Below are 22,842 nucleotides of genomic sequence, written 5' to 3'. Positions count from 1 at the left end.
CACTGGAAGCTGCTCCCTGCCTGCCTCCCTGCCTGCCATGCATCCACAGACAGATCTCCTGAGCTTTGCTCTCTGTCAATATGGCACGTACAAGTATTTCCTTCGGCAAACTGCAGATCAGTCACGATATAGCATCTTCTGAGTTCTTTGCACCGACCCTGATGTTTCGGTTGTTCTCATCGATCGGGAGCAGAAGGATGTTGTGTTGTGGCTTGAGTGCTTTGTGCCACAGTCCTAACGAAAGATGAAGGTAAAGACAGTCTGACTGAGCTCGCTTTGAAGTTAATTTAATTAGACTGTTGTAAATCTTAATTTTAAAAGCATTAATGCTTTTTTTGTACTTACACATCCTTTTTTGACCTCACTGGTTAGAAACATAAATCACTTTCCTTCGAAGTGGGAATAACTCCACAATAACTAACTTTTCTGCTAAGAATGGGAAGCCATCTGCTATCATTAAAAATTAGTATCTTGAATAGAAAATTAATATATATATGTTTTTTTAAAAAAATTAAAAACTTCTTTCATTTCTAGTCTTCCATTTAATCCGAAAACTGATCCTTCCCGATGATAATAACACAAATGTTTCCTTGGTGTCTTTTTAAAAAATATTCTTTGATAGACACATGCAGTAGTTACATAGTCTCTAGAAACATTAAATACAACAGCAGTGAAATTGAGGCAAACAAGGGGAATGACCCACTGCCCTAGGTGGAAAAATGGCACAAGCACAGTCTGTGCCAGGTATGTGACCTGTACCGTGTATGTGACCGGACTGTCTCCTTTTTTCGTTCTTAATCACAAGCTTTATTCATACTGAGTGGAAGACACACAACATAATTTCTGCACTGTGTTGTTTGAGAGCCTTCTGAGCAAGCTGTTCTCATGTTAAATGCTGCTTGCATCCATCTGAGTCTTAATACAGCTACTGGCTAGGATGCCTATAAAAGAAAGCAATAGTCATCCATAGTGGTGCTACCAGTATTTATAAAAAAAAAAAAAAAAAAAAAAAGCAAGGAACATATATACGTGCTTGTGTGTATGTATGTATACATATATATTTAATTAGTTTTTTTTTTTTTTAAGGCTTTTTAAAATACTTGGTATCCAAAGAACTAAATCTAGCTTAACTTATTTTTCATGGAGTTTTCTAGAGACCCAGAGGTATGTTTCTGAAAGAACGAGTAGAATAGTCTTGCTACTTTTGATTTATTTGCTGAATAAATTTCATGCACTTAATGAGTTTGGCTGCTGGGGTTGGGATTTTCATTTGCTCTTATGAGGATAACTGATTCAGGGGACATCTAAAGGTTTTTGTATATGCACTTTTATATTGCTGTACAAATGTAAGTAATTAAACTTGGTTTCTGGGTAGACTGGTGTAAACCATGTTCGAGTATATTGATTTCCCAATGAAGCTGCTCTGTGCAGGTGTAAACAACTTCTCTGTAAAGCCTGCTAAAAGTAGTTTTTTTAATGTATGTTATGTTTTGTTTAACTTATTGTAATACTTGGAGATGATCGTGTTCCGTGAGGAAATGAAAAGCATGGTGCAGGTAAGGTAGCCCGGTTGAAGGTACTGCAGGGAAGTGAAACTCTTTATTCCTTGTTAGCAGCCTTGAAAATGGGAATTCTAAAACCTGTATATGAGCAAAACAAATGTGTATGTATGTGAAAGTGTTGATTTGACCAAGTTATCTACTTATGTCTGCAATATGCCGAGAGTCTGGGGTTGCCAGTTGTTTCCTAGCAATTAACAATGCTCCTGAGTTGGACAGCAGATGTCAGTCAAAAACTTGTCAATACTACTGCTACCTGAAAGCACCAACAAAATTCACACTATTTAGATTAATCCAAAACCAAAATGTATTGAAGGTTTCCATGGCAGCTGCCAGATATCCTTTTGGGCCCTGCTTGTGTTTTGATGTTTGCCCTGCCCTCTTTAGGAACTCTTCACATTTTGTGAAGTCATAAAGGGGTGAGAACATGTGGCAGCTGCTTTGTCTTTGCACCCACATCTGATTCCTTTTTGCCTTATTTGAAACTGTCTCTATAAATTGTGGCTGAGTATCTTTGGGCCTAGAGTTCGTTTTGCCCATCTTTTGAAAAAATAATGAAAAAAAGGTTTTATATTTTATAGGACAATATGGTAGATATTGCATAACATTCTGCATAATCATTTCATGTACATTGCTATATTCATATATATGCTATATATATTCAGCATATATAAAGCCTATATCTTTAAAATGTTAATATCATTTGGGGTGAAAAACAGGTTGGGAATTCTTGTATTGGAAAATATATATATAGAAATAGAGCTTGACATCTTGCTGTAGCATCTTCAAGTGATATTACAGTAACTGGCTGCCTAATGTTCATTATTCTCATAAAAATTTTCCAGTTCTTTCCTTTGGCTTTGTAACATGACCATTCAGTGTCATACTCTTGGGGCTGCAATGAAGGCAACCACTCTGCAGTTCTGCTAGCCACATCTAAATATTTAAGGAATAGCTGAATAAGGTCTCACTGGGCTTGGTCCTTTTTCCTGAAAGCTTCAAGGGAATCTGTCCACCTTGTCTCATGATTCATTCTCATGTTTCACAGACCTGTGCACAAGTTTTTCCACAGTGAATCATGTTATGTTAACACGTGGGTAAAAACAACCTTACTGTCCCTCCCTAGAAGGCAGAGCAAGAGGAAAAAACAAACAAAAAAACCCTCATCCTTGCCTTGGGATGCTGATGGCATTTTTGAGCAATGTTGCCCTGTATAAAACAGACATAAAGTCTACTGCCAACGAACAAAGCTTTGATAGCAGCTGAACATTCTAAATAAATTATTATTTTTTAAATAAAAGCTTCTATTATTACTGTGGGTCATCTCTCAAAGTATTGTTTACCACTGTAGAATTTATTGTTGTAACTGTAATGAGGAAGAGCCTTTCTCATTCTCATCAGTCTGACAATGTCCTTTCTGGTTGTCTTTTGATATGTTTGACCTCTTCTGTAATGTTCGATAAGACGTGCAGTAATGAAGATAGCCTTGTTTCATGAAGTCTGTTTTAATCATATAAATGGATCAGATAATGACAGCCTGCACTGAGAGTAAAGGCATGCTCTTTGATCCACCTGTGAGAAAATGGTGAGAGGATTAACCTTCTTTCTCCTTTGCCTTTCAGAGTAGGAAAATTCTGTGTGCTGGTAGCCAAAACAGCTGATGCTTTCTGAGCTATGATTTTAAATGCAGTCCTCTGATGGGTTATTTGCTTTAAATGAGCAAGCTCTTGGGGCCAGATGGAAAGCAACTTTTTTTTTTCAGAGAGCATGAATTTCTTTTTGTTTATACTTCAGCATGCCTATTCTTGCTGCTTATGTAGTCTAGTGGGGCCAAGCTATTAATTAGCAACAGTGTACCTATGCTAGAGAAATAAAAAATTGAACATTCTGGGCTGACCAGAATGAGTTTCTCTGTTTGAAAGCATATACTAGTTATTTGATATAAATTCAATGTGCATGCTTATTGATGAGATTTCAGATGATTTATGAGATGGTAAGGAGGAGCTGTGGCAGATGAGTCAAGTAATCTTTGCTCAGGAAGCTTGAACTGCAGGTGGATTTCTGATGAAGTAGTGTTTGCCCCTACACTGAAGGAATATACACTAGGCTGCTTCATGAGGGTAGTGCTCACTTGAGCGACATGCTAGTCATTAGAGGTCGTTAGGGGGGTGGAATGACCAAGAAGGCCAGAGACACATGTTCTCAGGGTGGGCAAGACTCTGTTAGCTTAATAGTTAATTTATTGTGAAAGTAGCAATTTTTTTTCCTGTTATGTTGCATCTCTCTTGTTCTCACTCAGAAATGAAATAAAATGCAAAAATTGCTTAATGCCCAGCTGCTATCTCATCAGAAGCATTATAAATAGAAAGTGTTGCCAGGCACCCAACTTCTAACACTGCTGCCTCTTTTTCTGGTTCCTTGTCTTTTATGATAAAAGACTGTTGCACAAGGGGAAGACTCAAATCTTTGACTTTCTTCTCTGTCCAGCTAACCTTTGCTTTGCCACTTCCTACACCTGCATTATAGATAAAGGGTGAGAGAGGTGCAGGACAGCTTGAAGGGGGAAAATCTGTCTTCCTTGGCCAAACGCTGCTGCGTTTAGCCGTAAGACCATACAAATGCCTTACTGCATGTTCAGGGAGAGCGCTTGATCCTCACCACTACACCTGGACTATTTCTTTTTATTGCCCAGCAGCCACAAGTGTTGGATCAGAAGTCTTGAAGTCCTCTTTTTAAAAGCTGACCACATATGACTGTATGGTAGCAGCACATGCAGTCATCCTGCTCAGTGAGATGAGACTTGGCACCCAGAGGTAGCAATCCCCCAGTGCAGTTGCTGAACTGCTTTGAGTTCAGTGGGAGTTCACTCAGGGAGCAGCAATTCATTTGCACACTGTCAACTGAAAAACGCAAGCACAATTTTGCTGTTGGTTTTTTGTTTTTTTTTTTTTTTTTTGGGTCAACCCACCTGCTGCATAAATGTCTTCAAAGCATTTGAAAACAAACCAGTTTGGAGTAAAAATACTGTTTGGAAGTGCTCATCTGAATTTCACATCTGCTGAATGCTCTTGAGCAGTCCCATGTACACATGTTTTTTGGTACACGTTGTTTGGGTAACCCTACCAAAAGAAGCTCATGCCTGTTATTCCATACAAAATGAAGACTTGTGCATAAACAAAAGTATTTTAAATTTTCTTGATGGATTAAATATTAAATTGATCAAGACATGATCAAGACAGACTAGTAAATGTGGAATCATTTATTTTGCTGTGCTTACGTTTCAAATTTATTAGCACAAACTATTAACCACTTCTAAATAGGAATCTCATTTGTAGACAACCTTATTCATTTGGAAAGAAGTTGGAAGGCCTTGAAATTCATATTCATTTATTTCTGAATTGGTTAAGGTACGTTTTCTGTGAGTCTAGTCAGACAGCTTCTGTTACTGTCACAATTTTCATTTGAAAGCGTTACAGTGGACATCAAGTTAGTAATGGCAAGCCAAAGCAGCTCTTTTTGGCTGATTCATATTTGTGAGGCTGGGGTTGAAAGGGGGTAACAAAAAGGTCAAGCACTTGGAGTGGCTGATCCATGGTGAGCACAGAGCTGCTGCGCAGAAAGCATGTTTTCAGGTCAGCCAAGTCAGCCCACCTGGCTGCTTCCCTTGGTTTAGCCCTAGCAGCCACAATCATCCTGTGGAAAAGGGCACTGTGAAGCCATTTGCTGCTCTCGTTTTGCCTGCAGTTTTCCTGAAGTCAGGTAGTGTTACAAAAACACAAAAACACAGAGGTAGGGGGTTCATTTAGGCCAAGGAAGTGGCTGTGTGTAACTACAGTAACTGCTGCAGTGTGCTCTCACGTAGGCATTACCTTTCCAGGCTGTTCGGGTGCATCCACTTGTAACATGCTCTCAGGGACAGTATCTGCTCCCACTGATGTACATATAGCATAACTTTCTTGGACTTCATTAAATGGAGTTTAAGTATTGTTGATATAGACAAGTTAAACTTTGTGGCTATGACCTAGCTGTCAGGTTTGCATTTATGGTGCAGTCTGCCTTTAGCACACAGGTGGGAAATCTGCAGAGGTTATGGGAGTCCTATCAAGGAGGTATTGTCTGTAATTACAGTATATGACTCCCTATCCTCTTAAATCTATGGGTGACTTTTTTTTTCAGGTCAGTTCGCAAAGAGTTTTTTTCCTCTTGCTCTGTCGTAAAATTGGTTAGCAATTGGCTTTATTTGAAAGGGAATTGAGCTCCCTTTTTGTTAACATGAACTGTGTGATCCCTTATTGAGAGATGTAATATTCATTCTGCTGTCATCTCATTCCGTAAGGTTTCCCTACCATGTTATACCCTAGCTAAATGAGACATTTTCTTTGCCTGCATCCCCCTTAGTAAGGTGCAGTTACAAAAATGTTGCGAATTAGGCAGCATGCACACTGGGGGCTGCCTACTGTCCTTGGGTATGATTTCTACCTCCTCAATTCTGTCTCGCTCTGGGACATGCTTGTTAGTTAGCACCACAACACAGATCAGAGTGGGTACATCTCCCTTGTGCAGAGCTTTGCTCGGAGATGGGTACTTTTTACTCTTTCAGTGAAGGTGGACTGTGTGGTAACCAGCTCAAAGTATCTGAATAAAAAATGGATTTTGGTTGAACAAACATGGAGAAATAATCTGTGTATCTGATATCTGGTTTTACCAGTGCAGTAAAGTGAGCTGTAGTGGCTCTTAGTATTGTCCCTGTCCTATTTCTCCGGTGTAGCTTTTCCTTTTTTGGGTTTCCTCTTTTGCCATTTTGGGCAATGGGCCCAGACCTGACGAGCAACAATTCCTGCTTCATTTCTCTGATACTTCTCTGATATATCTATGTCAAAAAAAAAAAAAAAAAAGCTGAGTACTGTACAGAAATGAGCATAGACAGTTTTAATTTAGCACACACCATTCTTCACTTATCATTTGACAGGAGCGAGGTGTTCCAGTCCTGTAATCTGAACAATTAATGTTTTAAGTAATTACCTGTCAACTGTGATGGGTAAGCAGCAAAAATGGACAAATACGGGTAGCACCACTGCTGTTCTCCTAGGAGCATTGCTTGCAAGGACAACTGTGGCTTAACTTTTTGGAGGGGAAAGGGCTCCTCTTTACCTATGGTGACATGAAGTTCAGGGGGCCCAGCAAGCACCCTGTGTGGGTATGGCCAGGATGCTTTGTGAAACAACCTTAGAGGAATCGGCCAGGTGGTGAGTGGTGTTTGGAAGCCTTTCTGTCTTTATTATTATTGTTCATTTCTTTGGGTGTTTTTTTAATTTTTATTTTTGGGGACTGAAAGACTGAAACCAGCCTGGTGTTTATACCTAAGTGTTAGGAGACCAGTGTAATTAAAGTTGAAAAGAATCCTAAGCACCTTGCAGCTGTTGTAAATGAAGGCTCTTAGGAAAAAAAAAATATGTAAAATGTGTAAAATGTTGGCTCTGCCCTAGTGTTATTTCTGTCACCAGTTTTCTTTTCTAATATTGCAACGCCCGGTACAGTGCTATGTTGGGAAATGAGTGCCATACTATAAAATAGATTTCTGCCCCTTTAAAGAGGTGTGTGACCACAGGGCGCTGAGGACCAAGGCGCTTCTCTGAGGAAGCATGACCCTGACCCCCTCAGAGTTGGGAAGGTACCTGAGGGTTGACTGCAGGTTGTAATACACTTACATGGTCTCCTAGCATGTATCATACCAGGTTGATTTTAGTGACCTTTCCAGTTGGGCAAGTACTAAACTTAATTTGGGATCTGACTTTAACTGTCTTGCATATCGCCATCCCCAGGCAAGGGACCTGAAACTCTTTATGCTGGGCAGAAACTCAATGACAACGAGTGGCACACCGTTCGAGTCGTTCGGCGTGGAAAGAGCCTGAAGCTGATGGTGGATGATGACGTTGCTGAGGGTGAGTGCGATGTATGGAAGTTCTGGTCATTGCCTTCATGTCTCTGTTCACAGTCTCTTCTCTGCCCTTACACACATTTTCTCTGTTCTTGTGTATCTTTTTTTCCCCCTGCCCCAGTCACTTCCTGTGTACTTATAAGGGCTATGTTGAAACTAATGTTCAGCTGTGTGAGGCTAACTGTGCTCAGCCTGTTCCAGAAACTTCTGTGACAATCATAATATCTGAATTATACGATTATGGGATAGAGGAGCTCGCACATACCCAGGAGCGCAAAGGTGCTGAGCATCACATCCTCTTTTGTCAGGTTTTGTTTGGAGGATGCCGTGAGTATACCCATTCCTGAGCTGCAGAAGTGGTGATTTCCTGTGCAATAGAATGAAAGCTAGAGGTCTCTAAACCTTCCCTCTGTACAAACTTTTCTTCAACAGTAAAACCACATTTGATATATTAGAGAATATAGATTTCAGTCTCTGCTGTTCATTTGCAACTACCCATGTTTGTGTCTCAGAGCCATCCAGAAGAAAAGGCAAATAGAGCATTTTTCCTTGAGAGGTTAGGGAGGACCCTAACTCACCAGACTTTTGGATGGGTCTGGTGGAAAAGGTGTCCCTGCCTGCAGCAGGGGGGTTGGAATTAGATGGTCCTTAAGGTCCTTTCCAACCCAAAGCATTCTATGATTGTATATCTTATTCTGACATACAGGGTGTGACAGTCTCACTTTTTTTTTTTCTTGCGTTTGCTAAGGGTTTTCTGAGCTTATGATTCTTTTTGTAGAGAGATGATGTTGAAAGGGGGAAGAAAAGATCAGCCACTAAGAAAGACCAGTGTGTCTCAAGTTAGATTTGCATTAAAATGACCCAGGTACTTTATCCTGATCTGTTTTCATTACAGAGCTTTTAGAGGTGATATTTTTGGTCCATTTCCCCACAGCTACAAAAGCCATAAACGTCTTTGTCTTTTTGAATGGTGGTTTAAAATTCTCATAGCTGTGTATAACTGTGGGAACTGGGTGTTTGAGGAAAACACCAGCAGTCTGAAAGCTGATAATAGAATCACAAAGAATGGTAACTCTGGAGGCAGCACTGATCTGAGTATATTCATTTGGTTGTGACCCATGCTGTTTCGCCAGATGCTGCAGGTCCTCTTTACTAGCTTCTACTTGAAAAGCAATGAGAAAGAATGGCTGCCGTAGGACATACAATTCTGGCACTGCCTCTCTCTGGAAGAAAAAAAAAAAGTTCTTTTCTACTGATTGAATGCAGTTAATTGTAGGTAAAGTGTTAATTAGATTATCTGGAAAGCTATGAGCAGGATTTTGAAATAAGCCCAAAGATACAGGTTTACAGGAAAATATCCTGATGTACATTTTACCTCTGAGGTAAATATATTCTGTACTCTAGGCTGAGAATTTGCAACAGAGAGTCAGAAAAATATGAAAGAAAAAAGAAAATGCCTTTTCCATGTAGGAATTGGCAGAGACTTAACCTACAGTAGCTTGGAGGAAAGGGGAAAATTTATTTAAGAGGGAAGCTTCTGGATTAGTGAAATATGCTGCTAAATGCATCATCCTGTTTACTTTTGCATTTTAAGAGAACAAATCTTCTGGATACGATTTTTTTAGCAGGCACCATGAGGTGGCACTCTCTACATTACCAACTCAGTCCCCAGAAATGCCATCTGTTTTTGAAGTCTATTTTTCATGAACCTGAGTTTATAAATAATAATGATACAATCCTATACTAAAATAGGATGTGCATATGTACATGTATATGAATTACATAATTAAAGATGCATTACAGCTAAAAATATCTGTTAAAGAATACCATAGTGGGGAAGTCAAAAGTCAGAAAAGCCAGAGTTAAGACTTTCTGTTCAATCTGCATTCCACTTCCTGGAGTAGATCTTAAATGATGTGGTCACATAGATTTTTCCACTGGATTCACGCTGTCCTTAGGCATAGATCAGAAGTCTAAATTGAGCCCTCAGTAAAAATAAACAGCCTATTTGATTGCCACTTTCTTATTGCTTGTTTGGAATAATGAACACCAACTAAATTTTGCTCTAAATATAGAGCTGTCGATTTCTTTTTGTGTGTGTGCACCACTCATCAATATGTTTACATAGAACTAAGAAGTTGTAATTGGATTTATTCCTGTGCTTGTTTCATGAAGTGAGTAGGGTTTTTTTTCCCCCATTTTAGACATTTGGAAACGGTGCACCAGATTAAAGTTGGATGTCTTTGGTACAAATTTGACATGATTTTTAGTCATTTACATGCACAAATATTCAATGTGCCTGTAAATAGGATCCTATTAGTTCAACTCTGCTACTTGGAGAACTAGGTCTACACAATTAATGACCACCTGTGAAAAATTTGTCATGAAGTGAATTATGCATCTTCCCGCAGGAAACCTAAGGCAGAGACAGCATCTAGTTTCTCTGGACAGCATTTTGCTGCCTAATCATGAAACCCTTCTACATTCCTTCCCTCCTTCTCCCCACAACCAACCTCAGAATATCAGTGATAAATGAGACGTAAGTACAGCAGGCATATTATTCCTCCCTACAACATGTTACAAGCACCCAAATTCCACAGTGGAGGCTGGGATTTCTTCTGTCTGCTACCACTTGTGCAACAAGCTGCTGATTGTGATACTCTGTACGGACCAGGGTGGGGGAATGAGAGGTGAACTCTGCATGTGGGGCTGACAGGGAGTGGATTTCACACCATGTTTTTTTAGGAGAAGACATCTCTGTCCTGATTCTGATCTTGTGTTATCATGCACTTTTCAGCCTTTCACTGAACTTCTTCTATCTGTACTACCACAGCAGTCCTATATTTTTTTAAGCCAGTCCCACTATTGTCACTTTTTACCTTCTTTAAAAGCCTGGGCTCTTCTTTTCCATCCTTCCTCACTCCATTTCTCATGTCCCCTATATTTTGGTTTGGGTGTACTGGGTGTCTGTGTGTACTCCAGCTTTCATAGGTTTGACACCCCTCCCTTTTACCTCCCCCCAACCCATCTCTACATTTTAGTTTTCTAACCTTTTGAAGTAAAGAAGTAGGATTTATTTATTTTTTAAGATTTATTTTTTTTTTTTTTAGAAAGAATATACCTCTCTCTTGTCTTGGAAAAAATCTAAATTTTCATTTGGTTACACTAAAACTGAAACAATCTGTAATCATCACAGTAGTGGATTTCAGGAGGTTCATCTAAACAGGCTTTCTCATACACGGTTTCAGTTCCTTTGAACTGACATTTTTCAAAATAAAATACCTCTGGTAAAGAACTGTTTGAGGATTTAAAAACATTTGTATTGGTACTACAATTTGAATTTCTGAATAATTAGGAATATGTGGCTGATTTCATTTACTTGTAAGTTTGTCCAGCACTATGTGCTTAGGTTGTTGCTTCCCACATCGATGGTCACTATATAAATTGTATAATTGTATATTTAGATCTACTGCTAAAATTGTAAGTGAAAAATAAATTTTATGTAGTATTTTATCTTGGTATTTGGAGTAGATACTTAAACAGTTTTTCCTAATGTTTTTTGCTGCCTTTGTCCAAATGTGATCAAGTTTTTGCAAAGTATAAAGTATATATACACTTTGTATTTGGTCATGAGAGATGAAATAAATATGTAATGTTCAAGAGGGCCTAAGCAAGAAAGACTATCAGTTGACTTCATCTGATTCTTTATATACCAAGATTTAGGATCATCCAAGTGTCTTGTAAACATTTCCAGCTTTACTTTTATCCTCAGTGGAAAAAGGCATGTTGCAGACAGAAAAAGTCACAAAAGGCCTACCATTTTTTTTTTTAATTTTTTTTTTTACTTTCTTTCTGATGCCTGGGAACTATTTAGGTAAGAAAAAGCAGGAGACTTCAGGTGATAGTAGAGAAGGTGAGAGAGCTTCTAAATCCCGGTGGATCTGTCTTGGGGAAATTAAAAAAAAATAGAATAAAAATTTCCCAGAGCTGAGGTATGGGGGTAAGTGAGACTCAGGTATAATCCCAGTGACTCAGATACACCTCCTACTGTGGCTGGTCAAGTTATGTATATACACTAATTGAGCAGTAGATGCAGTCATGCAGGCTATTACTGATAAATTCTTACTGATAAATTCTGTAGCCCACTGGGACCATCAATTCAGGTCTTTATCTGGGTGTTAGTTTTTCACAAAACTAGGATGTGTTTATATATTTTCGAACTGTTTTGTTTTTTTTTTTTTTCTTTAAACCTGGTGGAACTACACCTGAGTGCTAAGATGTTGTTGGAGGAGGAGGTCCACCAGCAGGTAGTGTGGCTGCCTAAGCTTTGTGTCCTTTGGAAAACGTTCTAAAATTAAGTTACCTGTGCAGTAATTAGAATCATAGAACAGAATCATACCATAGAATGGCTTTGGTTGGAAGGGACCTTAAAGATCACCTTGTTCCATCCCACCAGATGGTGAGGGAGACAATCACCTCCCTCAACCTGCCTGTGACTCCTCTGTTGATGCAGCCCGGGATGTAGTTGGCCTTCTGGGCTGCAAGTGCACATTGCTGACTCATGTCAAGCTTTTCATCCACCAGAACCTTTGAGTGCTTCTTCGCCTGGCTGATCTAAGTGAGTTCTTCTCCCAGTCTGTACTCCTGTTTGGGATTGTTCCGGCCCAGGTGCAGCACCTTTTGCTTGGACTTGGACCTCACTAGGTTCACATGGGTCCACTTTTAAAATTTGTTCAGATCCCTTTGGATGGCATCCCTTCTTTCTGTTGTATCAACAGCACCACTCAGCTTAGTGTCATCTGCAAACTTTCTGAGGGTGTGCTCGGTCCCATTGTCTATGTCATTGATGAAGATGTTTATGTCATTGATGTCTGTCCTGGGACCAGTACTGCTCTCTGGCAGACACCACTTGTCACTGGCCTCTGCCTGGACAGAGAGTCATTGACCACCACTCTCTGGGTGTGACCTTCAAGCTGATTTCTTTTTTCCTGAATGGTCCACCTTTCAAATCCATCTCTCTCCAGTTGGTAGATTGGGATGTCACATGGGACTATGTCAAAGGCCTTGCAGAGATCCAGGTAGATGACGTGGGTCAGTCTTCCCTTGTCAGCTGATGCAGTTACTCTGTCATAGAAGGCCACCAGATGGGTCTGACAGGATTTACCCTTGGTGAAGCCATGATGGATGTCACGGATCTCCTCCTTGTCTGGCACGTGCCTCGACATTGCTTCCAGTAGGATTTGTTTGATGATTTTTCCAGGCACAGAGGTGAGGCTCACAGGTCTGTAGTTCCCTGGGTTCTTATTTCTACCCATTTTAAAAGTGGGAGTGATGTTTCCCTTTTCCCAGTCACCAGGAACTTCACCTGACTGCCAGGACTTGTCTAATATGGAGAGAAGCTTGGCAGCTACATTAGCCAGTTCCCTCAGGACCCTGGGATGCATGTCATCTGGCCCCGTAGACTTTTTACGTGTTCAGTTTCATCAGGTGGTCTCAAACCTGCTCTTTGCTACTAGTTCTTCGTAATTAACCTTATAACATTCTACTACTGTACTCAGATAAACATACAAAAGAAGGAAATGCTAAAAGGATGCACATCTGTGCTTGTATGCGTTATGGCAGTGCCTAATTTCATACTTGTTCCCGTGCTTCTCCCAATTTTGCTTCCCTGTGGGTATTGAAAAGTATGGTATAGCAAAAGTGTTGACACAGGGCTACTGTAGTAAAAGAGAGGCTTGTTTTTAAGAGCCACTTTGAGAAGTCTGTATTGAAAGAGACAGCACGGTAAAAAGAGGGCAGGGATCTCTATGCAAGTTGTCTGAATATTGCCCGGAGGAGTTGACTTGTCTTCCTTAGAGTTACTATGGAAAGCTACAAAAAGTTACTCAACATTTGGGATTCTGGTTATTATTTCTAGATGTGGTGACTGTCATAACCAATGGGAGCTGTGATGTTGTTAAGAATTCCACCAAATTTGATGCCACAGATTTCCCAAGATCAAAACTATTTATATAATGATCTCTCTGTTCCTCAGCTTTGTGTATATAAAATTGGAAATAACATCCCTGAATCTTGCAGGAGTTTTCAAAGAAGATTTTTCGAGTATAAGTTGTACATTGTACTGCTCAACACCTGTGGTGAGCTAGCTGTGGCCAGCTGCCAGGCGCCCACCCAGCCATGCTCTCATTCCCCCTCCTCAACAGGACAGGAGTAAATAGGCTGAGAGTAGTTCAAGAGAGGGAAATCAGCAATTACTGTCATGGGCAGAACAGACTCAACTTGGGGGAAATTAATTTATTGCCAGTTAAAAATGTACTTGGTTGGTGAGAGAGAGACAAAACTCAAATGCCTTCCTCTGCCTTTTCCCAGGTTCAACTTCACTCCTTTCTTCTTGACTTGGGAACTGGGGGTTGTGTCAGTCCGTAACAGCTCCTCTCTTCCACTCCCTCCTCCTCACACTTTCCCCTGGTCATGGGTCTTTCCCACAGGCTGCAGTCCTTCACGAGCTGCTCCAGCATGGGTCCTCTTTGCTAGCTGTCAGGAAAACCTGTTCCAGTGTGGATTCTCCACAGGTCATGGTTCCCCCCGAGCACCTCCGCCTGCTGCTGTGTGGAGTCCCTGTGGCTGCTGTGTGGCCCTGTGCTCGGGCATGGCCCTCCATGGGCTACAGGCCGATCTGCTCTAGCGCCTGCACCACCTCATCCCCTTCCTTCTTCCTGGACCTTGATGTTTTCGGGGCTGTTTATTGCTCTTTTATTTTCTTGCTCCTCACTTGCACGCAGCATTTTGCCCTTTCTTAAGCATCTTTTCTCTGAGGTGCTGCCAGCTTGGCTCAGCTGTGGGGGTGCTCGTTGGAGCTGTCTGCAGCCGGCCGTGTCTGGCCTGGGGCCTCCGGCCTCTCCTCACGGCAGTTGCCCCTTCGGCCCTGACCTTGCTGCTGACAGCTGGACGTGTAAACCCAGGACAGCACCACAGAAACTCTCATGGAAAAAGTAATTGTGCTTTGTAGCAGTCTGAATAATGGACATACACTGAATGTGGAGAAAATAATTAAGTGTTGAGTAAATGTTGATGATTTGAATATCATTCCTGTTGTATACTAAATGGCACAAGGTCTGTGTAGAAAGGATACTTGTTTGTGTGACCAAGTAGTTAAAACTACCTTAATGAAAAAATACAGAGGACTGAAATAAGGTTGTTTGTCATGGTTTTCATTCTGATGTCACCCAGCTTGTCTTTGTACTCTAGTCTTTTAGCATACTTTGTACTTCATCTGTTATGTGTGGGCTCTGTGTATGTATTGATGCCTAGCACGCTTACTGAAGCATTTAAATATGCTTCAATGGTACTCTGAGATGTTTTGTTAAGCTATCTCAAATGTTTTAACTGAGAGGCTAAAATCCATCACAATATGATGAATAACCCAGGTGCTAAATTGATGATTTAAGTATTTATTGGGCTTTTTACCTGTTGCAATCTTGCATGTTTCCTTCCTGCTGTGCTGCTGGGCAGGGAACTTTAGAACAAGGAGAAATAACATCAGGTTTCAGGAGAACAACAGAATACATATTATCGGGTTTATTGACTATTTTTACTCTGCTTTTTTGGATCTTTATTTTGCTTACTGAATGTTTTCAGACAATGCTCTTGTATTGGTTATTTCAAAAGGGTCTGAATTGTTTCACAGATACACCATTGGATTGGGTAGGTCACTTCAGGCTTTAAGGGAGAGATCTAGTTTTCCTTGCAGGCAATGAAGCCCGTGTAGCACAGGGAGAAACACTGGGCTGACTATCCATGGCCCTTCAATCCTGTTTTACCCCATCTGCCTGGTTTTGGTGGCTAGTACACTCAAGTCTCTCCGCCAGGGCTCCTGTCCAATTTTTCTCATGTAGGATTAAGTTAGTACTGCTGTTGTTTTGGATGCTGGAGGGCAACACAACAGGCTGGGAGAAGAGTGGCTGGAAAGTTGCCTGGTGAAAAAGGGCCTGGGTCAATAGTCAGCTGAATTTGACCTAGCAGTGCACTCAGGGTACCAAGAAGGTATCCTTGCTTTTATCACAAGTATCATGGCCAGCAGCACTAGGGTAGCAATTGTGCCCCCGTACTTGGCCCAGGCGAGGCTGCACCTCAACTACTGTGTTCAGTTCTGGGTCCCTCACTACAAAAAGGACATCAAGGTGCTGGAGCACATCCAAAGAAGGGCAACAAAGATGATGAAGGGTCTAGAAAACAGGTCTTACGGGGAGCAGCTGAAGGAACTAAGGTTATTTAGCCTAGAGGAAAGAAGGCTTAGGGCAGATCTTATTGCTCTCTACAACTACCTGAAAGGGCATTGTAGTGAGGTGGGGGTTGGTGTCTTCTCCCATAGAATAAGTGATAGGACAAAGAAAATGACTTGAAGTTATGCCAAGGGATTTTTAGGTTGGATATTTGGAAAAAATTCTTTACTGAAAGAGTTGTGAGGCATTGGAACAAGGCTGCTCAAGGAAGTAGTTGAGCCTCCATCATTGGAGGAATTCAAAAGACATGTAGATGTGGTGCTTAGGGATATGGTAAGTGGAAGACTTGTCAGCCTTATGTTAATGGTTGAACTTGATGATCTTATAGGTCTTTTCTAACAAAAATGAATTTATGATTCTGTATAACCTGTTACTGATCTCTGGGCTTTCTGCCTGTTTCTTGTTTCTGTTCGTCAGGCACAATGGTTGGTGATCACACCCGTTTGGAGTTCCACAACATCGAGACAGGGATCATGACGGAGAAACGTTACATCTCTGTCATCCCTTCCAGCTTCATTGGCCACCTCCAAAGCCTCATGTTCAATGGGATGCTTTACATTGATCTCTGCAAGAATGGTGACATTGACTATTGTGAGCTGAAGGCACGCTTTGGTCTCCGCAATATTATAGCTGACCCTGTGACATTCAAGACCAAGAGCAGCTACCTGAGCTTAGCCACCTTGCAGGCTTACACATCCATGCACCTCTTCTTTCAGTTCAAGACCACTTCAGCTGATGGTTTCATCCTCTTTAACAGTGGTGATGGAAATGACTTCATTGCAGTTGAACTAGTCAAGGGGTAAGTAAGCATTCTGCTGCTTTCTACCAGGGTTCCATGTTAAAGATAAGCTTAAAATACTTGCATGAAGACAAATTCATCTCGTACATTTTCCGTTTGCTGAGGTTTAAAACGAAGCAGCTGGACATAAACACTGTAGCTTAAGGGACTCCCCATTGGCTTCCCCTCTGTGACTTAGGGAGATTCACTTTTTACAGCATGAAATATTAAACTTTCAAGTCCTTCAGATTCGGTTATGCTAACATTTTGTCTTGTTAACCTTGCAGAGCAGCACAGATGAGGAAATGTGCACAGGGCCCTGAATCTCTCTCTTTTTTTTTTTTTTTTTCCTTTCCTTTCTTTGTTTCTTCTTCCCATATAGCAGACCCGGTGCATTTCTGCCACCTCCACTGACAGGGGAAAAAAATCTTCTGGGCTTCCAAATTTTTCTTGTTTTTCTTCTGGTGATGCTCAAGAAAGAGCAAACTCAATTTACTTTTGAAAACTGTATTCTTTTGGCAAGGTCAATGGCTTTAAAAACAAAAACACCTTTGTTAGTTGAATGAATGTTTATCTTGTACTCATCTAGATGCAGTAAACATGAATTCCACAAATAGACTTTACTAGTTGTATTTATTTCAGTGTAACTAAGGAATTAAGGTTCAATTTGTTTCATTTTTGTCATTTTTAACTTTGCACGTGTTTCTGGGACATAGAGTAACAACTTAAAAATAGTCATGAGTTCCTGGCTCTGTGGAGGAATTAATTTTGCTGTTTCTTTTCTAAAAAGAGTATTTCTCTCTGTCCTCAGGTGGATTTCTGTGTTTGAACTATATAAATAATTCAGGGTAACACTCTCATGACTTCAGTCTTTGTTAGGGTCTTTATATTTTGCCAAAAGAAGCACTAATTGTTTTGCAGCTGTTTGAATAAGCCCATGCTCTCATGTGAATTTTAGTACAATATTTTCAGTGAATTTCCCAATTAACTTTTTAAGGGGGTTATTCAGAACTCAGGAACTGGGGAATATATGCCCTAAATAAGCATATCTCGTGTTGTTGTTCACTGCATCTATTGATCTTATCAGTTTTTAAAAATAATTAGTTGTATAGTCAGAAGTTCTTGTAGATCTGCAAGAACTTTATGAAAAAGATGAATATTTTATTATTAGAATTGGATTACTTCAAATGTCATCTTCTCAAAATGCAAATTCTTAAACTTTGTGGAGAAAAAACGGTACCTTTTCAAATTGGTGGTTTAAGCTTTGGCTGACAAGAACTTTCTAATGCAGAGACACTTAACTTCGTTGCTTGCTAAAGTTATTTTCATCATCTCTAGCACTCATCAGTAGTGCCAGAGTTGCTACAGAATTTTAACTGTTTTTACTATGCTTACAGGTACATACATTATGTATTTGACCTTGGAAATGGACCTAATGTTATCAAAGGCAACAGCGACCGTCCTCTCAATGACAACCAATGGCACAATGTTGTCATCACCAGAGATAACAGTAATACACACAGCCTAAAAGTGGATACTAAAGTGGTCACTCAGGTCATCAATGGTGCCAAAAATCTGGATCTTAAAGGTAAATTCTAAAAGAATGTTTTCTCTCCTCCTCTTTATTCTGGCAAGTCTTAACCAGTAAATGAGAGAGATAATAGAAATCATGGTTTTCCAAACAGTAAATCTGGAATTTGCTGATTTTTGACTTTCAATTCCATTTTTCTCTTTTTCTGTTTGGCAACTTCCTGTAGCAGAATAGCTCATCGTATTTTGTTTTTGCTGTTTTTTTTTTTTTCTTCAAATTGGTCAATCTACAGTTTTCTCTAGTTAAGATACAATTATCCTTTTGCTAGGAACAGAGGAGACCCTGGAGAAGCACAGCCGTTTACAGCATGTGTCTTGCATTGAGGGGTGATAGGTGATGAAATAGGATGCTACAATGACTGGCAGTGTGTGTCTGTCTACAGACGTTAAAACTGTCGGAAGCCCAGGATTGTGAAATACAGGGTGCTAGTGCTGATGGGAAAGCACATTGGAAAAGTCAATGAGCAGGCCACATATGATTCAGAATTAAAGAATGGCCTGGGTTGGAAGGGACCTCAAGGACCATCTAGTTTCAAACCCCCTGCCATAGGCAGGGATGCCACATGCTAGATCAGGTTGTTCAGGGCCTTATCTAACTTGGTCTTGAACACCTCCAGGGATGGGGCATCCACAGCCTCTCTGGGCAACCTCTCTGTTGCAGTGCCTCACCACCCTGAGTGAAAAATGTCCTTCTAACCTCTAATCCAAATCTTCCCTCTGTTAGTTTAAAGCCAAGATCAAGTTCAGATTAAGTAATACTTGCGCACCCTGTAAGGGAAATAAGTTCATAATTGCTACTATTTTACATTAAAGTGATGTTGCATACAGAGTTCTGTGAGGATGAGAGTAGAAAATGATGCTTTAGGTTAAGTTTCAGTTGTACTTGGATGTAGTTTAAGGGTATCAGTGAGACATCATTTTTGAGCAGTAAAGAGGCAAAAATGACCTCTGGGCCTGTAAAATAACCTCCTTTGCTTTTAACCTTTCCTAAACAGATGTTCAGCTCACTGTATTCATGTTGGAAGAGAGGAAAAGCCTGTTTAAACTGTATGTAACTTTCTTCTTCCATGTTTACCGTTTTCTCCTCCAGGTGATCTCTACATTGCTGGCCTAGCTCAAGGCATGTATAGCAACCTCCCAAAGCTAGTGGCCTCACGTGATGGATTTCAGGGCTGTCTAGCATCTGTGGACTTGAACGGGCGTCTGCCTGATCTAATCAATGATGCTTTGCACCGCAGTGGGCAGATTGAGCGTGGATGCGAAGGTATAACTAATTTCAGAGAAGTTCCTCTTCTGTACACTTACTTCACTACTACCCCTATGCATCTACTTCTCCACTTTATTGTCCATTTTGTTTGTTTCTTTCATCATGACATCCTTCACTGCAATCTGTTTGTGCTCCCAAATGCAGCTGAGTATAGCTAGCCTCTGTCTCTGTACACCTCATCATTAGTGGTTTTTCTCTTGCCTATTCAGTCACCCATGAAGTGGTACCTCCAGTAGTGGAAAGGATGGTACAGAGATGGACAGCTCTTTACATATGCTTTTCTCAGAGCTGTTCATTAACTTAATACTTTTTAAATGCTTTGAAAGATGTTCTGAGTCTGCAATTCACTAGTGCTTCAGAGGGCCCTTCTGGCATTTGCAGAAAGAAGTATTTTGAGACCAAGTAGAGGCAGGGGAAATGGAAGGTGGAATCTGTAACTGCTAGTTGAAGATCAGACCATAACTGAAGTTCGTTTTTATTGAAGTGGGCTTTCAATGAAAGCACTGGAGGCTATTCCTCCAGTATTATCTCTACTGTCTGGAATTTTTTTTAAATTTTTTCCATAGTTTCTCTCTTTGAGCTGATATCAAAACAGATGTGCTCTGTGGCTTCTTGAAGCATGTAAATAGCAGTGATTTCTTGACGTTTCTTTAAATAATTTACTGTCCTTGTTTAGTTGTTTAGTTCCTGTTATTTTTTTATTTTTTTTTTAAAAGAATATCAACATCCCTTGCGGTAACTCAGGAATATGCTTATTAATTCCCATTGCATGAGGAATACTAGGCATCAAAAAAAATCAAGGTTCTGTAGGTTGGGTTAAATGAAAACGGCCATTATGTCTACTTCAACTGAATGCCCATCTGCTTTGTTTGCTACTGGTCATTAGAGGAAGAGTTTTATCAGGACAAGCATGTGGTGTGCATGTTTGCTAAGACATATGTCCCTGACTGGTGCTTACAGACAGGACTTCATGAAATGAATTTACTTACTTCCTTACCGTGTCAAGATTTCAGGTTACATCACTTTGAAATATAGACGACACTTGTCAAGACTGTCCCTTCCAAGGACTGAAAGTGTCATCTTTGAGCCATCTTTGAGTACTCATAAAACATCAAATTGGCTCTTCAATTAAATCGAATTAAGTCATTGTCTCTGGGTCCTTTGGTTGGCTGGAAAGTCCTGTGTTTCAGCCCTACTGCTGCTCTCCCACAACAATGCTTTGGTTAGTGAGAATTTTGTCATAAGAACCCACTCAATATCAACTTCAATTTCACAGTATTGGTAAGTTCTGCATAGCTTTAGGCTGTTCTTTTCTCTGCCTTTTTTTTGCTGCTTTTGTGTGTGTTAACCACACTGTTCCTTGTGGAAGTGAGCATAGTAGAAGAAAACTTGTGGTTTTGCCCATTTGTAGCTGAGCTAAAGTGCTAAAAGAAGAAATGCATCTTTTCCGTGTAGTTATTTATGAGGTTCAGGGAAAAAAAAAACACCACCACCATTTGGGGTTTTTGAAAATCATTTCTGATTACCTTCAGTGCACTGAAAGCTCTCCTTTAATCTTAGTGATTTCTGGTAATTCTTCTATTTAAAACTAGCATAATCTGGCAGCATAGCCAGCATATTATCTCTACTAGTCTTTTTCCTTCAGAGGACATTTCATTAAATGAACATGTAGTTCTGTGTGTGCCTCTGGAACAGAATGATTATGTTTTCCCAGAAGACTTGGCACCACTATTAGGGCTATTGGGTTTCCTTCTTCTTGTACCCAGTGCAGTTCTTTGCTTTACTGTCCTATTATTCAGGTTGCATAGTATCAGTGACACTCTAAGAATGCATAATGGGGCAGTTATTTTGACTGTGTACCTATCTGGTACCTGCAGAGCCTGCTGTCTGAACATGGAGATCAGTTCACTCTTAAAAATGCCAGGAATGTGAATTTCCCTTCTCTTCTAAAGCACGTGAAACAAGATTCAAAGTTGGAGGCAGCTAGAAATATAAAAAGTGGATGAGAAAGTCAGTGATAGCCTTCATTCTGCTTTGCTTGAACTTTTCTTGCAAAGCAATGCCCATACTATTTCCTTGACAGGTTCATGCTCAGTGCCAATGAGATGTTGAAGAGGAAGGCGTTCTTTTTGCCAACATATTTAGGATTATAAAAAATAGGTCACCAGAAAGCTGTTTCAATTGAGTTCTGAATCACAGCAATCCCCATGGCTTCATTTCACCTCTTGACTACTGCCTGCCACTGACTGTTCTAACAGTTGCCCCTGAAAAGTATATCTATGTCCCCTTCCTCTAAAGAAGGAAAAACTCGTTAAGCATATTGGATCCTTATTTAAGTCTCATTATTTCATTTCTGTCTGAAGTGATCTTGGGTGTAGTCTTAACATCCTGAAGTGCTGAAGTCCTGAGCAGCTCCTGCTGTCTCATGATTAACCGTGTTTGGAATAAGCAGCAGCAGGCCTTTTGGGGTCAGTAGTTATGCTGTGTTAATTGTAGGGTATGTCATTACTTCATCAGGAAAGGCAGCGGGAGAAAACATGCATGAGGAATACTGCATGCTTAAAGGAATGTCTTTCCATCCTCACATATGAATCTTGTCTTCCAGACGTGGTATGAGAAAGATTTCTGCTAATGCTTGTCTTTGTTGCAGCTTTGCTTTCAGAAGCAGAGCAGATTGCAAGGTGGCAGCCATCTTCTCTGAAGCTGTCAGTTTGATCTCAGGGCAGAATTAAATGATGTGGATAGGAAAGAAACCTAGGGAATACTAGGATGTGAGATGTAGGTCAGGAGAAAAGCATTGTCTGCCCAAGACCAGTACTCCTCTACAAATGGGTGACATAGTTGTATCCTGTTTGCATTTGTTATCTCTATAGTCATGTATTTGTGTACCCAATTCCAATTAAATTTCCCAAATTCTTGCAGAAAAATAATGTGGTTTATTGTCTTGGTTCTACCACCATCCCCATTACACACTTTTGAGCAGGCCATTGACCTTTCTTGGCTACATTATTCTTATGTGCTGGAGGATAATTCAGCCTTGCTGTGCGCCAAAGCACGAGCCTACCACGTTCTGCAGTTTGCTCTGTTCCAGTGATGGGCTCTTATTTGAACAGGAGCAGGAAGCACTTTGAAGATAAATTATGTTTATGTCAGAGTTATTTCTTTAGGATCTAGAGAATCCGAGTGCATTGTCAGGCAATGTATAGGAGTCATTAACTGAAATGCAGGCATCCTGGAGACTAAAAGTGTCTGGTATTTTAATAGTGTATAGTAGTGCTTAACAAACAAAGTTGTTCAGACCTAAAGAAAATAATTACTTTCTATCTGTCACCTACCAGTTTTACTCTTGCAATTTCAGTAAGAAGTTATCTATGATGGAATTTGATTACAGCAGCACAACTGAGTGACCTCTTTATCCTGTTCATGAA

General features: G+C 40.3%; 1 protein-coding gene across 5 annotated transcripts in view; it reads left to right on the top strand.

Moving 5' to 3' along the window:
* NRXN3 (neurexin 3) overlaps positions 1-22,842 on the top strand; it is a 973,627-nt gene that overhangs the window by 407,684 nt on the left and 543,101 nt on the right. For all 5 annotated transcript variants that reach the window (XM_072038404.1, XM_072038409.1, XM_072038408.1 and 2 more), the window contains 4 exons: positions 7,382-7,501; positions 16,197-16,578; positions 17,955-18,145; positions 19,238-19,411. In XM_072038404.1, coding sequence (XP_071894505.1) covers positions 7,382-7,501; positions 16,197-16,578; positions 17,955-18,145; positions 19,238-19,411 — 867 coding nt within the window. The remainder of the gene's footprint in view (positions 1-7,381; positions 7,502-16,196; positions 16,579-17,954; positions 18,146-19,237; positions 19,412-22,842) is intronic.

This window comes from Anas platyrhynchos, chromosome 5, assembly GCF_047663525.1.
Source record: "Anas platyrhynchos isolate ZD024472 breed Pekin duck chromosome 5, IASCAAS_PekinDuck_T2T, whole genome shotgun sequence".
Classification (NCBI taxonomy): domain Eukaryota; kingdom Metazoa; phylum Chordata; class Aves; order Anseriformes; family Anatidae; genus Anas; species Anas platyrhynchos.
The sequence above is the reverse complement of the archived record's forward strand: the minus strand, read 5'-3'. Positions and strand labels throughout refer to the sequence as shown.